Raw genomic sequence first — 16,143 nt, 5'->3', positions numbered from 1 at the left:
CTGCAACACTCAGCTTGGTGTCATCTGCACACTTGCAGGGTGCACTTGATTCCACTGTCCATGACACTGCTTTCAACTCTGAGCCTTGAGGTATCCCACTCATCACCAGTCTCCATTTGGACACTGAGCCATTGACAACAACTCTCTGGGTGCGGTCCTCCAGCCAATTCCTTATTTTTATAGCATGCACTAGAAGTCAAAACCATGCTAGAGTAAAGGAAAAGTATAGAAGTGTGTTTGTGTATTCATACTGACTTTGGTTTTAGTTAACTCAGTATTTGCCAGGACTCTAAAAACCCAGAGGTAAAGGAAGTAAGAGAAATGCAAATAAACAGACAAGAATGCACAGAGAAGTCACAAGCCTGTCTTGGATGAAAGAGAATCCTCAGCAAGTATGCTGATGATATCAAGGTAGGAGGAGTGGCTAACACATCAGAAGGCTATGTTGCCATTCAGCATGACCTGGACAGGCTCGAAAGTTGGGTGGAGACAAACTTTATGAGGTTCAACAAGGGGATGTGTGGAGTCCTTTACCTGGGGAGGAATAAAAGCGTGTATCTGTACAAGTTTCAGGACAACAAAGGACAACCTGCTGGAAAGGAACTCTGTAGAGAAGGACCTGGGAATCTCAGTAGACAACAGCTTGACCATGAGCCAGCAGTGTTTCCTTGTGGCCGAGAAGGCCAATGGTATCCCTAAGGTGAATTTAAAAGAGCGTGACCAGCAAGTTGAGGTGGTGTTTTCTCTCCCTCTATTTTGCCCCTATGAGGCCAATGTGGAATACTGTGTCCAGGTCTGAGCTTCAAAATAGACAAGAAACTTACAGAAAGAATCTAGTGAAGGGCCACAAAGATGACTAGGGGCCTGGAATAACTCCACCCTTACGTGGATAGGATGTGAAACCTGGGACTGTTCAGAATGAAGAAGAGCAGACTGATGTTATTAATCTAATTATTAATATCTAGAAAGTGAGTGTCAAGCGGGGAGAGCCAGGCTCTTTCCAGTGGTGCCCAGTGACAGATCCAGGGGCAGTAGGCACAAACTGCAACACAGGAAATTCCATGCAAACATGAGGAAAAACTTATTTTGAGGGCGATGGAACACTGGAAACAGCTGCCCAAAGAGATTGTGGTGTCTCCTTCTCTAAAGATACTCAAAACCCACCTGAGTTCTTTCCTATGTACGGAATCTGCTTTAGGAAGGGATTGGACTAGATGATCACCAGAGGTCCCTTGCAATTCCTACAGTTCTGTGATAAGAGTTGACGAAATGCAATCAATGAAGAAAGACTGAACAAATTAGGCTTGTTTATGTAAGAGAGAGAAAATAGCAAGCTGTGAGTGTTTCAAATCTATGTTTTTACAACAGTACTATTATATAAGAATATTTTTCCAATGTCAGTGTTTCTTTTCTTTCACGAGAGAGAGCAATAGCTCTATAAACCAACGTATTCAATATATGAAGTCCAATATAAAGAGTTTATGCACTTGGTTTTCTATGTCCAACAAAGAACAAGGTAACTTACTGGGTTAAAAAAACAAACAAAAAAAAAAGGAATATTCAGAAGAATTTTAGTACTCATCGGGTATTGATAGAATTCCTAGAGTAGATTACTTAAAAAACACCTCCATAATCTCCTTCACTTCAAGTTTTTATGAAGTTGGATTAACACTTGTCAGGGTTGGTTAAGGCTTTTTTTACTTGGCTTCAGTTTATGTGGTTTCAGTAGGGATCTGCTGCAATTTCCGCAAGCTCTGATTGAAAGAAGATGAAGGAAGAAACCTAGCCAAAGGAGTTCCATTACTTTTGATAATTCTTCATTTATATTCTTATGCTTATTCTGATACTTTCTCAAATTTTTTCTCTCCTCACTGGTAATCATGTTGTTGGTATTAAATAAGAATCTATACTTGTCTTTATAATACAAAAGACCAGTAATCAAAAAGAAATAGCTGTAGAACTTCATTTCCACAGAAAAGGAAGGAGTCCTGAAACTGCATAAGCAGGACTTTGGATGAAGGAAAAGAATGAAAACTGATTTTTTACCAATTTTACTCTCTACTTTCATCTGCTCATTTGCTCTTACAATAACAGCATCCATAAATCTCTCAACAGAGTTCCCCCTGTATTTGATAATCTTTCTCAGTGGAACTTTCTCACTCTTTTTTGTCCAGGACTTTAATGTTTTTTGCATGATTCTACCTATAATAGAAGTGGTGGGGGCAGGTGGTGGGTCGGGTTGGGTCTCATAGGAACATAACCTGTCTGACCAAAATACATCCCTTCTTCATAAGGTAGATGATCAAAACTTGAAGATACAGGATTGTGTGTCTTAAATATGTTCAGAGCCTTATAACACTCCTGCAAGTATTTGCTTGCCACCATTCTTGTTTTGCATTGCACTCAGAAATGCAATTAAAATGGATGATAAATTGATGCAATTACTACTATATGCAATACTACTATCTATTACTACTTTTTTTTTAAGTGATAAACAGAAAGATCTCAGATATGACATCTCAACTTAGTTTTTCAACAAGACTGGAACACACCATAAAATTTAAAACTTGACTCTATGGACATTAACTTCATAGCTCTCTTTACAAAATTAGTATGCACTTACGAACTTAGTTACATGTGCTTAAATTTTTGGAGATGTTTTCGTTCTTCTGCTGCTTTTTCTCTAATATTCAAACAAATAACAATATTCAGTAATTACTTTTCACCAGAGTAGGCAGAGCATATTCATCTAATAAATGTGTTCCTTTGTAAGTGACAATGGGCTTGCTAATTTTAGATAACACCATTTAAGTTTACAGTTGCTAAATACTTGTGGAACATTGTTCCCAACTGTATAAAATCTCATTATTTATTTAAGAAAGTATTTAAGCACATCTCAAAATGCCTATGCAGCAACAAATTAATATGTTGAGAGGTAACTTTATTGAGTGTTTATTGGTTTGGTTGTTACTTTTATGCAGCATTTGTGCTTGGCAATAAGTCACCTGCTTCCATGAGCTGAACCCTTATTTTTTCAGATACTAATTTCCAACTTGCAAACTTTCTCTGAAATGTGTAGCATCTCTAAGGATGTAAGGCTGCTAGTGAAAATTAAACCAGAACCAACAAGTGGAAAAAAGTTTGTAAAAGCAAGGCAGTAAAGGAAGAAAAATAAATACCAATGTGGAATGCTAATATACCTATGGATATTTTTATTGACAGAATAGTGTGAGGTCTACCCTTGCAACTTCCTAACTGCAAAGAATATAAAGAAAACTCACCGTAAGTATAGCATTTGCATAGACAAACAAAAGGAGTTCCTGAGAAGCTAAATGCAGTCTCCACCTAAGCCACAAAACGTTAATACAAATTATGAGTATGCACAAGCCCAAATTAAACAAATAGTTATGTGTGTGCTTATGTTTTATTCCCTTGGGTGGTCCAGTTTCCTTCTGTGAAAGTACTCATGCTAACAGTTAAGCATGTGTACTCATAGGAAGAGAGTTTGAGGTCTCATAAATAAATCCTGTTATGTAATATCTGATAAAGTTGTTTTTACATCAGTATCAAGATTAGGAACACTGAATGCATGTCACTGGGCCAGATATGAGTTCAGTGTCCTGTTCTAATCAGTGGCCAGTGCCAGATACTTTAGAGAAATTCCTATGATTTACATGAATAACAACATAATGGGAGATATGATTTTTGTTAACTCTAATCTTGTATCTCATTAAATCCTTCAGTCCAATTATTTTCCTTGTTAGGAATATTTTCTTAAGAAACTAAAGGAAACCAGAGAGTTGCTCTTAACCAGGAGGAAAGCAGCAAATTTAAAACTGTTAAGAGGATATCTCTTGCTTTTCAGTTATGGCTAAAGTATAGACATTCACAACTTACTTTATCTGCTCCAGTTGCCCTAATACACTTAGAAAGAAGCATAACTTCTCTTTTATCAAATATTTTCACTTTTCTTTTTTTTTTCATACAAAAACATCCTTTTAGTCTCCATTCTTCTCAGTTTTCCCTCATTCTTAATAAATTTGCAACGTTCCTTCTGAAAACAGCGTTCAGCACTATTTCAAAATTAGCAGAATTCGCACAACAGTATCAACAGTTTTTTATATCATTTCTGCTTTGTTAAACTTGTCCAGGCTGCAAATTGAATTGGGAACATCAAAACATCAAGCTTTTTATGAATTATGGTTCTCAGAGCTGTCTCATTTTGACTGCAGCCACCAGAAGATTCAGCAAGGAGCTCAAGTTTTTGAGCATGTTTGAACATAAGTGAAGATAGGATGTATAAAGAAAGATAGTGCCAGTTCAACCAAAACCCTTAAGCTCTTTCTAAGAGTAAAGTCAAACTAACAGTTCAGGTTTTAGCGTTACTTTGAACTGGTTTTCACCGCGGTCTGTAAACGTGATCTCTCTAGTCACCTCTTTTGTGCCTCAGATTTTAGATACCATTGCTGTTCGATGTGATTCTAAAGTATCACAGCGTTCTCTTATCACAGCAAGGAAATCAGCTATTTAGCTGTACTGTTCTCATCTCCATTATCCGTACCCATGACCTTCCACACGTACATGCCTGTAAAACTACTTAGTTGTCCCCCCCTCTCCCTGCCTCACAGCACGGAGCAGCACCAGGACAGCCCTCCTCCCGCCTCAGGCTTTCTGACAGACCGCAGCACTCGCAGGACGGGCGGGAGCCGCCCCCTGCTCTCCGGACGGGAGTGGCTGAACGCTGCCGCCGTTGCGCATGCGCCAGTTCCGAATGGTTGAGTTGGCGGCGCGCGGGAGACGTTGCGCATGCGTGCCATGCAAAAGGACTGCCGTCCGCGCGCGTTCTATCGGTTCCCTACGGGCTTTGGAGCGTACGCTTGGGGAGGGTGGTGGCAGGCGCTGCGCATGCGCACGCTGTGAGGCGAGGTGGTGGCTCAGGGGCCTGGACGAGCCGCGTCGCCGCTGCTGCGAGGGGCCCGGATTTCGCCGCGGGGCCGCGTGCCGTCAGTTGTCAGGAGATAGGCCTCTGGCTGACCGGTCGGTAGCGAGTACGTCCCGCTCGGCCCCGCCGCTAAGCCTCCCGGGGCGGGCAGACCGGCTGGGCCGCTGCCGCCGCGGCTGAAGAGAGAAGGCGCCGGCAGGATGAAGCTGGTGAGGAAGGACCTGGAGAAGGATAATGCGGGGCAGGTGACGCTGATCCCCGAGGAGCCGGAGGACATGTGGCACACCTACAATCTGCTGCAGGTGGGTGACAGCTTGCGGGCCTCCACCATCCGCAAAGTGCAGACCGAGTCGTCCACGGGCAGCGTGGGCAGCAACCGCATCCGCACCACCCTCACCCTCTGTGTGGAGACCATCGACTTCGACTCGCAGGCCTGCCAGCTGCGGGTCAAAGGCACCAACATCCAGGAGAATGAGTACGTCAAGATGGGGGCCTACCACACCATCGAGCTGGAGCCCAACCGGCAGTTCACGCTGGCAAAGAAGCAGTGGGACAGCGTGGTACTGGAGCGCATCGAGCAAGCCTGCGATCCAGCGTGGAGCGCTGATGTGGCAGCCGTGGTCATGCAGGAAGGCTTGGCTCACGTCTGCCTGGTTACCCCCAGCATGACCCTCACTCGTGCCAAGGTGGAAGTGAACATCCCCCGCAAACGGAAAGGAAACTGCAGCCAACATGACCGGGCCCTAGAGAGGTTTTACGAACAGGTGGTGCAGGCCATCCAGCGGCACATCAACTTTGAGGTGGTGAAGTGTGTCCTGGTGGCCAGCCCAGGCTTTGTTCGAGAGCAGTTCTGTGATTACATGTTCCAGCAGGCAGTCAAGACTGACAACAAACTTTTACTGGAGAACAGATCCAAGTTTTTACAGGTAAGTAGATACATTGTCTTTAAAAAGTTTAAGAAGTGGGTTAAGAGCTGTTGTCTGTGCTAACAGAAAAGAAATGCAAGGAAGATGGGGAAATAATACCCTTACTGGCGAAAATAATTTTCTACTACAGCATCGTAAGGGATGCTGTAATAGAAAGGCATATTGTCATGCCTCTCAAGTTACAAAGTAGTTAGGCAACATTCAGAGATTTTTCTTTCCTCGGGTAACTTCACACGGAATCACACACACAATCACAGAAACAGTGGTGTCCAGTTTTGGGCCCCTTACTGCTAGAAAGACATTGAGGCCCTGGAGCAGATTCAAAGAAGGGCAACAAAGCTGGTGAAGGGTCTGGAGCACAGGCCTTATGTGGAGTAGCTGAAGGAGCTGGAATTGTTCAGTCTGGAGAAGAGGAGGCTCAGGGGAGACCTTATTGCTCTCTATAACCACCTGAAGGGAGGTTGTAGTGAGCTGGGGGTTGGCTCTTCTCTCATGTAACTGGTGATAGGACTGGAGGGAATGGCTTCAAGCTGCACCAGGGGAGATTTAGGACACTAGAAAATACTACTGAAGAGTGGTCAGGCACTTGAATGGGCTGCCCAGAGAGGTGGTGGAGTCACCAACCTTGGAGGTGTTCAAGGAACATTTGGGTTTTGTGTTGAGGGGTATGGTTTAGTGAGAACTATTGTTGATTGGTGGTTGATGGTTGGGTGGATGATCTTGTAGGTCATTTCCGACCTTGGTGATTGATTCTGTGATCCTGTAATCAGTATTAATGTTTTTTTCCTAGGGTAACTTAGCAGGAAATGTAGGAAATAATTGGCTTTAAATACATATTTAATGCACAATTAAAAGTGAAATGCAAATTGAAAAGCAGTTTAACTGTAGTGTTAATCGGCCATGCTGTGTAACATGTAAATTTCATTGCATCTTTCTTAAGGTTTTTAAAGAGGAAGGGAAGTGGTGTAGGTTAGTTAATGTTGCTGTTAGATATAGATTGTGTGGACCATAATATTTCTTCATATTCTTGATTCTAATGGTTGGAGTCTTTTGTTGTTTTGTTGTTGTTGTTTGTTTGTTTGTTTGTTTTTACCTTTCACTGAAATAGGTGAAGTCAGATTGAAAAAGTAAGTTTTCCCTTTCATAAGGATTCTTGCAGGCCTAATCTGTACTTTCAGAATGGGGAGGGTCCTATTCTTAATGGTCATAAGGTTTGGTAGTCTTAAATTACACTAAGAAGTCTGCTCTTGCACATACAGGAAAGTGATGATAATGTGTAAAAGCAAACATAGAAATATGCAGTTAGACTGGACTTAATGCTTTTGTGCTGGATGTCTTCAGTCTTAAGAGGTCATCTTGTATGTTTTAAAATAAAGAGGGTTAAGTTTTCTCAGTATTTTGAGATGCTCCTGCCTTAGGCAGGAGCTTGCTTATTCAAGAAAGTTTCTGAAGAAGAGAATCAATTTTTTTTTGTACACTTAAAATACAGTTTGTGGATTTAGGTTAAGCTTTGCATTGTAGGAGAAGAATTAAGAGTTGTAGAGTTCAAGGAAGAGACAAGTTGGTTATTATCAAGATAAGTATGTACTGTGGAAGCTACTTGTGATTGGCTATTCAAGAGAATTGTATGTTGTACTAAAGAAAGAATCTCTGATTTTGTTTACTCCAGGTGCATTCATCATCAGGACATAAGTACGCACTGAAGGAGGCACTTTGTGACCCAGCTGTAACTAGCCGTCTCTCTGACACTAAGGCTGCTGGTGAGGTCAAAGCCTTAGATGACTTCTATAAAATGTTGCAGCATGAGCCTGACCGGGCTTTTTATGGCCTAAAACAGGTGGAAAAGGCCAATGAAGCCATGGCCATTGATACTTTGTTGATCAGTGATGAGCTCTTCCGGCACCAGGATGTGGCTACACGTGCCCGCTATGTTAAATTGGTAGATAGTGTACGGGAGAACATGGGCATAGTGCGCATTTTCTCCAGCCTTCATGTGTCTGGGGAGCAGCTTGGCCAGCTGACAGGGGTAGCAGCTATCCTGCGCTTCCCTGTTGCTGAGCTCTCTGACCAGGAGGATGAGTCTAGCTCTGAAGAGGATTGACAACAGTGGCTTCATTTCACAGTATCCCTTCCAACTGACATCAAAATGACATTAAAAGTCTTCCCTTCCAAAATACTGTGTGCAGATTTACCATGATATGTCACTTATGTTTTTGATAGTATTTCTTATACTATGTGTTTCTTCTCACCACACAAATTGATGTCTATTCTATGGTGAAGATGATTGAAATGCTGAGATTTAGAGCTGACTGGTTTTGCAAGTTACACCCTGGATCTCCAGCAGTACCAGAAACAGATCTCCATCCCCAAAGCTGCTTATTCTTCATGTTAAGGCAGACTGTCAGCTTAATGTTCTGGAATGTGTACAAAAAGATAATAAACTATGAAGCAGAAAACTGTGTCAGACTCTTTATTTTAGCTCAAATGTGTGAAAACAGTATTACAAATTGAAAATCCGTTGTGTAAGACAGCCAAACTATACTTGGTCTTCTTAGGAACTCATTAACCATAAATTATACTTGGTCTTCTTAGGAACTCATTAACCATATCCTAAAAAGAAAGGTTGAGAAATAGGATCATCTATTAGAGGCTTTCTGTGAAATGTTTGAAATGATCTTTCAGAAACTTGACTCATTAGGGTAACAGTTTTCTCTTTAATGTGGCAGTAGCCTGACAGATTGTGAAGCTCAATGTGTCTGTTTCAGTAGTCTTTCCAAATGCTCTTTGGGAAATTGTTTGAGGGGATTTGGGAGGAGGTAGATAGGGTAGTTGTCAAGGGATGTGTGTTACCACTGTGTTCTGATGAATTAGCACTGAAACTAATTAGTACCCAATTCTAAGCAGCCATATGAATATATGAGTAAGGCTTAAAGAACCAGGTCTCTAGTCTTCATTAGTATTTTTTTTACAACAAGCAATAGAATTAATTTCATAATCTGTTACCTGTTTAAAAACATATGCATTATCATGTGGAGATAAAAATTACAGACTTATAAGTAGAATTTTAGCTTAAGACAGTGACAACAGTAAAAATAAAGTTACTTCTCCAGTTATTTGATTTGTTCTGTGAAAGCCACGATGAGTCTGATTTCTTCACTTGAACAATGAGATCCTAGGGTGAAGAAGCACAAACTGCTTTCAGATTCTGATGTGCATACGCATGTGAAATTGACCGTAGCATATTGTTTGTTCAGTTTAAACCAGTGTGTGGTGGTGAAGGTGGTGAGAGTAAATAAGCATTCCTTGTTTAAATGTTGCAGTGGAGGAGGGAATGGGAGACTGACTAAAAATAAATTTCATTTGGAAAAACCACAGAACAAATAACAAAAACCTGAAAGTTTTATGCTAGATCAAATAGAAAAAGAAAGTAACGGTGCTCTCAGTGCTGACTTGTGCCAGCTCTGTGAGTTTGATGTTAAGTATTGCTAAGTCACATAAACCGAAACACCAGCCTTAACTTGTTGATAGGAAGTTGTACTGAATTGAAAGCCCTCAGATGTGAAAAGACAAGCTATCGAATGGTTTGGTATTTTTACAGACCAAATCAGACCAAATTTAAGACTGTTATTCCTTTTTTTAAAAGGAAATTGTGGAGAATTTCTACTGTAAACTTTTGTAAGAAAGTTACAATGGCAGTTTTTTTAAGTCTGTGTCTCCTATGTTACGATAGCATGCACAAAGGAGAAGCAAGCAAGCAAGCATTTGGTAAAAAAAAAAAAAAAAAATCATAGTGATTCTTTTTTTTTATTATTTTTGCAATTAAAATAACAATTCTACACAGAATTTGAAAGTTATAAATATTTTTTCTTTTTCTAGCTACTGCTATCATGTCATTAACTCTCTAAAAGAAGTACAAATCCAGTTGTCTGAAGTATGGAAGGGTGGCATTTCTTGTTTTGTAAGCATTTTTGTAGTAAAATAAATATGCATGCACTTTGTAGACAACTGCATCCTGTTTCAGGAAACAGCTTAATGGCATAGTTTTGAAAGTAGGCTATATTCAGTCATGCAGATGCTTAACCTGGCACAGTTCCAGGGATGTTAATATATTTTAAATTTGTAATTATTTTAAATAGCTGGAAAGCCTATATTGACAAAGATTTTTGTTTGGCAAACACCTTAAGGTCTGTGTCTAGATAACACACAGAACTTGCATGTTATCTGCAAATCAGAGGAAAAATATTTTCCCATTCTGTTAACACTTACTTTTGAACTAGATATGCATGAAATAAAACCAGTCCACAATGTGGAAGTTGGCTTTTTTACCATTATTTATTAATTTCAGTAGTATGTAAGTTTGGGTTTTGTATTGTGTTGTGAGATAAATCTTTGAGCAAGTAGCTTGTTTTATCTTCCAGTTTTTCAATTTTCAAAATAAATGATTACACACTGCAGAACTTTTAATACTTACTGTCTTTGTTGGGAAGAAAGCTTTAAAATATATCATGAAATTGTCTTGATAATAAATCTGTTTATTTACTTCATAGACTTAACTCTTGCAAACTAACTGAGATCAGACCCCAATTTATTAATTCTGTCACCTTTGGCATTTTCATCCATTTGTTATTATATCATAGGATAAAGTCTGTTTCATAATATGTTGCCATCATAGAAAGACCAAAATAATCCTGCTAGTTATTAAGTTAAATAAAAGATAAGTATTTATTGAAATTACACCCCATTCAATAGTATTTGGCCTGGGGAAGTTTTCTTTCTTATGTGTTCACTGCTGCACACTCTTTGAGCTAAGAACTGGTTACAAATGAGCTTATGACCATTCTCTCATTGCTCTCATCATAACAACAGCCAAGTAGCTCTTCAGCTGAATTTGTGATGTAACTTCACTGGTGCTTTTAAGGACATGCAATAATCTGGGGTAATTTTCATCATTTTGTACCATTTTTGCAAATGTTAAGTAGCCCTGATCATCATAACTTTAAGCATTTAATTCATATTCTCAGCTGCTGTCACTTGTTTGCATTTGTTTATGAAAGTGTATTATAGCTGCCTTCTCTGACTTACATATGAATTGAGCTTCTTTAATTGCTGTCCAGATGCTGCATCACCCATCCAACAAACATGCTACATTTTATAAAGATAAGGTGGGAATATAAATGGGATTGTGTGTATGTGTTTATTTGGTTTTTTTTTTTTTAGGGTTGTTTTATTTTGTTTTGGCAGATTACATTTCTTATTTCACCAGAGAAAAATTTTCCAAAGATGTTCATTCTGTTGTTTTATATGAAGCTGTGTTTGTCCAGTGTGTGGTCTATTTCTTCTACAGATGATCAAAGAAAGCAGTTTTAACAACATGAAACTGCAATTAGAGTGTTAGCAAATAAGAATCCTTGTTACAATACAGAATTTGAATTCCTTCAAATTGTATTAAAAAGAAATTAAGGAATTTCTTCAGAAATCTACTTTCTTCCTTCTTAAATACAGCAAAGTTTCAGACTTTGTTTTTTTTTCTCATTCTCTGATGCTTTTATGTTTCCCTTTTTCAAGATGCAGTTAAAATTTTTATTTTGATAAGAAGGCATTAAAATGCTGATCTGGGTGCTGTTGAGGTGGCTCAGATTCATAACTATTAATATTTCTTCTGCCATAAACTGTGCTAATGTGGAGAATGACAGAGCTGTGGGTGTTCTGTTCCATCTCAGTTCCTGTAAAATGCCTGCAAGTTATTAAAAAGTTAAATGTTAGGACAAGGTCTTCAATGCTTTTGGGATTTAGGATTTTTCTGTTTGCTTTAAGGTGATGGGAATAAAGTAAAAATGAAGTCGTTGCAGTAGTTGATTTTGCTGTGTCTTTGGTATTTTAATAGCCACAGCCTGGATTTAGAGACTACTGTGTTTATTGTAGGAGAGTATTTTGCAAACTTACTGTACTGCTAGTGTAGAGTTAAGAAAATGCCTACTCTTTTGGATCTTGTGGTTTTTGTTACAGTTCTTAATTCAGGCTCTGACATGGGTCAAGCCTGGGCTATTTCAGTAGAGGAAAGAGTAAACATTGACTGTGTAGCTTCTTGTGACAGTTGCCCTAAGAACTGCTTAATAAGCACAATACTTAGTCTTACCACATTTTTTATACTTGACTCATGTAGGGCATTGACTTTGATTTGTGAATAACTGCTTTCGCGATCCAGAATACAAAGTTTAATGCATATTCTCTGTAAGCTTATGAACTTGTCTTTACTAGAAATGTAGTACAGTTTTCATCAAAAATTGTCATCTTTTAACCTAAAATGGAGTGTGATGGAAAGTTCTCTGAAACGATACTTGATTGTTGTTTTTTGAAAATAATCAGTGTCTCCTGGGAAATGCAGCATGAAGCAGGACTTTCAAACACTGCCAGCATTTTCAGACTTTTCTGCAGGAGTCTCTAATTTATTGCCTCCTGTTTGTGAAATGCTATATTCATAGCTAATGTAATTACTTTCATATTGCTTTATTAGTTACTCGAAGTCAAATTAGAAATGATCTAGAATTCTCTGGCAAAGTAGCTTTTCCATTAGAGAATGTTAATTGCTTGAAACTAGTCCTTCTTTTCAGGAATGTACATGCAGGACTTTATGGAATTTTTTTTCCTCTGGTCCAGAATGCAATTCCTACTCAAAGACAAGCCTAGAATAGCGAGGAAAGAGTCCAGGGGTTAAGGAGTAATACAGAATGGAAGGTATGAGGCTTAAGATCCTTTTCTGATAAGTTGTTGGTCTAGGCTAAAAGTGCTCCCTGTTTTGTAAACATCTCTGCAAAGCACTTGTTCCATATACTGCAGAAGTGTTCCACACTGACTCGGGTGCTGAATCTCTTGGCATGTAGGAGATGATCTTTAGGTTTTTTATCTTGATAGGAAAGAAAACTGATTTAAAACTGGGACTGTACCTGCATAACATACTGCAACCAGAGTCTCTGCGATTCAGAAAATAGTCCTGAATACAGGTTCGTGTTAAAAAAAAAAAAAAAAAAAAAAAGAACGTATTCAAAGAACGTATTGATGATTCTTGAGATCCTTTCCAACCCAAGCCATTCTGTGAGTCTGTCTTCATGACAAAGCTAATTACTCTTAGCTCATGGTCGTGTTTTGTAGCTGAAACGGTGACTTTACCAAAAAGACTTGATCCTTATCTACAGATCTCAAAATTTCAGTTAGAGTTGCTAGGTAACAAATGCTGCATTTAGAATGTCTGATAGTTGATTATCAACTGCTCACTAATGTTTCCTTCAAAGGCTTCTGAAGTTTTGAAACCTGCAACAGGTTCTGCTGAAGATAATTATCTTTTTCACTGACCCGAGTGTTCAGCCGGGGACCTCAAATATTTAATAGTGGTATAAGTGTTCAGATTTGTGCGTTTGGGAAATTTACTGATTACATTGTCATTTATCTTACTCAGATAGTTGCTATGAAAACACTTCCATCCCTTTTGTAAAGATGAGCACTTTATCCATGTATAATTTATTCCTCTCCTGAATCAAAATTGCTGTATTGCTACAGTGTAGGTAAGAGGGGAGGAGCTTAAACAGATATTTTTTTTTTCCATACCTGTTACTGAGAGAGCATCTGCTGTCAGACAGAGCTGCCAAACCTGGGGCAGCAGCAGCTTGCTTCACTGTCAGATGGTACTTCAGGCAGTTGTGGTAAAAGGCAGAAAAGGAGCAGTTGCATCTTGAGGGAATGTTCCCAAATTCCAGAGCAGTGAGGAAGAATGAAAAGTTACAGTATAATAGAAAGTATGAGATGCTGTGTTGAATATGAATTTTCATCCTTGAAAGCAGCAGCAGTAGAATGTTAGAAATATCTGTAGTTTCTTCCAAATGAATTTTTCTATTCTAAGACACCAGCTAATATGGTTAATCTTGTATCCAAAGAAGAGGAGTCTTAAGCCTGGGACTAGGAATTGTGATACTGGGAGCTCAAGAGAACTTGCTAATCCTTTCATTATGTAGTCAGTGCAATATCTGATGGGATGGCTAGACAAGTATCATATGTGGTGTGACAAATACAAAAGCAGTATTTCTTGTTTTGTGAAAGACAAAGGCATTCAGCATGGTCTGTAGTCAATTTTTAATGAAAAAATATCAGCGTAATTGAAATAAACGTTCCAGAGTTTCTGAGGATGAATGTATTGAGAAGAAGCAGCTAGAAAAATTCAGAAGTTACTATATTGAAAGGTGTTTTTATTATATATTTCTACTTATGTTTCAATGGAAGCACTGTTTTTTATTAACCTGACAATTACATTAAGTTGGCCAAAGTGCAAGGCTTTATGTTTTTTCACTTAGATCTCAGACATCAGTTATTACAAATATAATAATAGGCAGTCATTTAGTTGCCTGGTCAAGCATAGAAACCTCTTGATAAAGAGATTTATAATTGCGTAAGGGATTGCAAGCAGTCCACATGTTTCATACAAATCTTCCTGCATGATCCTGTACTATTTCTATTTTCACACAGAAATCCTATTAAGATTTCAGAAATTACAAAATAAACGATGACAATATATACTGACAACAGTAAGTCTAACCTTTCCAAACTTTGAAGATATGCTTAGACTGTATAGGTTGTAAAGTTTTTTAAAAGTCTTTTCAAGCAGGGCACAATTGAAACTTACTGAAAAAATCTTTAGAGCTTTGTACAAACATATTTTGAAATCAAATGTTTTCAGTTTTATTTCTAGAACGCTTTTAAAACTGCCTGGTTCTCTAGCTTAAGTACTCTTATTTTGACAAAAGAACAAGCAAGAAGTAAATATGTGTCAGAGAGCAGAAAATTTCTATTACTGGAACATATGAAGATTGGAATAACCTTTCAGACAGAATAATGGGAGCAAAAGGTCTCTAACGTGGACCTTGTTAAGAGAGATTGTTATAGAGATTGTGAGCAATAGATTGGACGCAGTAGTGCAATATCCTATGCTCTGTATAGAAGCAGAGTGCTTGCTGCTGTTGTTTTAGTGGCATTTTGAGTTGCCCTATTTATATGACTACAATACTTAGAATGTACATTTGTGCCACATCTGTGACTTTTTACAATACTGGCCTCTTGTCAGGATTGAGGGAGCAGGAGGAATTGTTTCTCAAGCCATGGCTAAGCTGATGGTTTGAAGATGCTTGTATTAGGTACCTGATAGGGGTTTAATGCGCACTTGCCTGTCTATCTGTCAGTTCAGTGCCTTCCAGTAACTCTAATGATTTCTTTAAAATAATGTTTGAGCATTTTGTTTGCAAATAGACACGAGGCTTATTTCATTGATCTTTAAATGTTTTTCCTTCAGAAACAATGATCGCCCTCAAGACTCTGAGCTGAGACATTAACAATTGATCCTCTTTATCTCTCGACAGTTTAGAAATGCCTGTGGTATATGAAGGCAATAGTAGTATCCAAAGAGCAGTAGACCAAAGACTCATGACCAGGCCAGTGGTCACAGCCCCAAACTGCCAGAGTTCAAGCAGCACTTGTACCATGCATAGCAAGTACTTGAACAAGTGCTTGGAAAACTGTGCTACTGAAGTAGGTGGCACTAGGTTCTTTTTCTTTTGTAGGGGGTCTTTTTTCAACCCTTGCAGTTCTTGTTGGCTTCAGAAACCAATTCATTCTTAAATATCACCAGAACCAGAGTATCTGACTTTATCTTTACAAACTTCTATTTACCCTGGACAAGTGGCATTTACACAAGAAAATAAAATTTCCTCCCTGTTAAGGTCTGATGGTATTTGGATGAAGTTGATGAAGATGTTTCAAAGAAAGAATAAAAGGTACTCTCTGGAGCTCCTGTAGAGCCTGAATACCTTTTTCTGAACAGGGCAGAGCTGGACAGATATCTTAAAATGAGATTTATTTCATGTGTTGTGGGTAGGAAACATAAGTTATGAGCTCCAGTAAGGCATGTAGACAGCTCTCTCTTATCGCGACTTTTAGATGCAGTTTGTTTTCTTCCCTCTAGGGTCCAGCTTTAATTTTTATGGAAGGGACACAAACCTTCCTCTTAAAATCTCTGAATGGCTAATTCTAAATTTCCCTGATTTGTTTCTTGATCAGTAAGAAAGAACATTTGCAGTAGAAATTCTGTGACACTTTCAGCTGGCTTCCTAATAAAATCCCTACAACAACAGAACAGCAAAAGAGGTGGTGATGTACTTTATGCTACTAGACTGTCTTATTTTTAAAAGTAGCAGAAATGACTTATGAGGCACTTATTATTCATCAAGTTCTCAC

At 38.8% G+C, this 16,143-nt stretch overlaps 1 protein-coding gene across 1 annotated transcript; it reads left to right on the top strand.

Annotated features, from left to right (window-relative positions):
• Positions 1-4,044: 4,044 nt before the first annotated feature.
• On the top strand, positions 4,045-8,324 carry PELO (pelota mRNA surveillance and ribosome rescue factor). The gene is made up of 2 exons (XM_042875411.1): positions 4,045-5,868; positions 7,538-8,324. The coding sequence occupies exons 1-2, from the start codon at positions 5,143-5,145 to the stop codon at positions 7,967-7,969; spliced, it is 1,158 nt and encodes a 385-aa protein (XP_042731345.1). The 5' UTR covers positions 4,045-5,142; the 3' UTR covers positions 7,970-8,324.
• Positions 8,325-16,143: the final 7,819 nt, after the last annotated feature.

Source organism: Lagopus leucura, unplaced genomic scaffold, assembly GCF_019238085.1.
Source record: "Lagopus leucura isolate 7727_CA_CO unplaced genomic scaffold, USGS_WTPT01 Super-Scaffold_100014, whole genome shotgun sequence".
NCBI lineage: Eukaryota > Metazoa > Chordata > Aves > Galliformes > Phasianidae > Lagopus > Lagopus leucura.
This window is presented reverse-complemented; position numbering and strand designations above follow the sequence as displayed.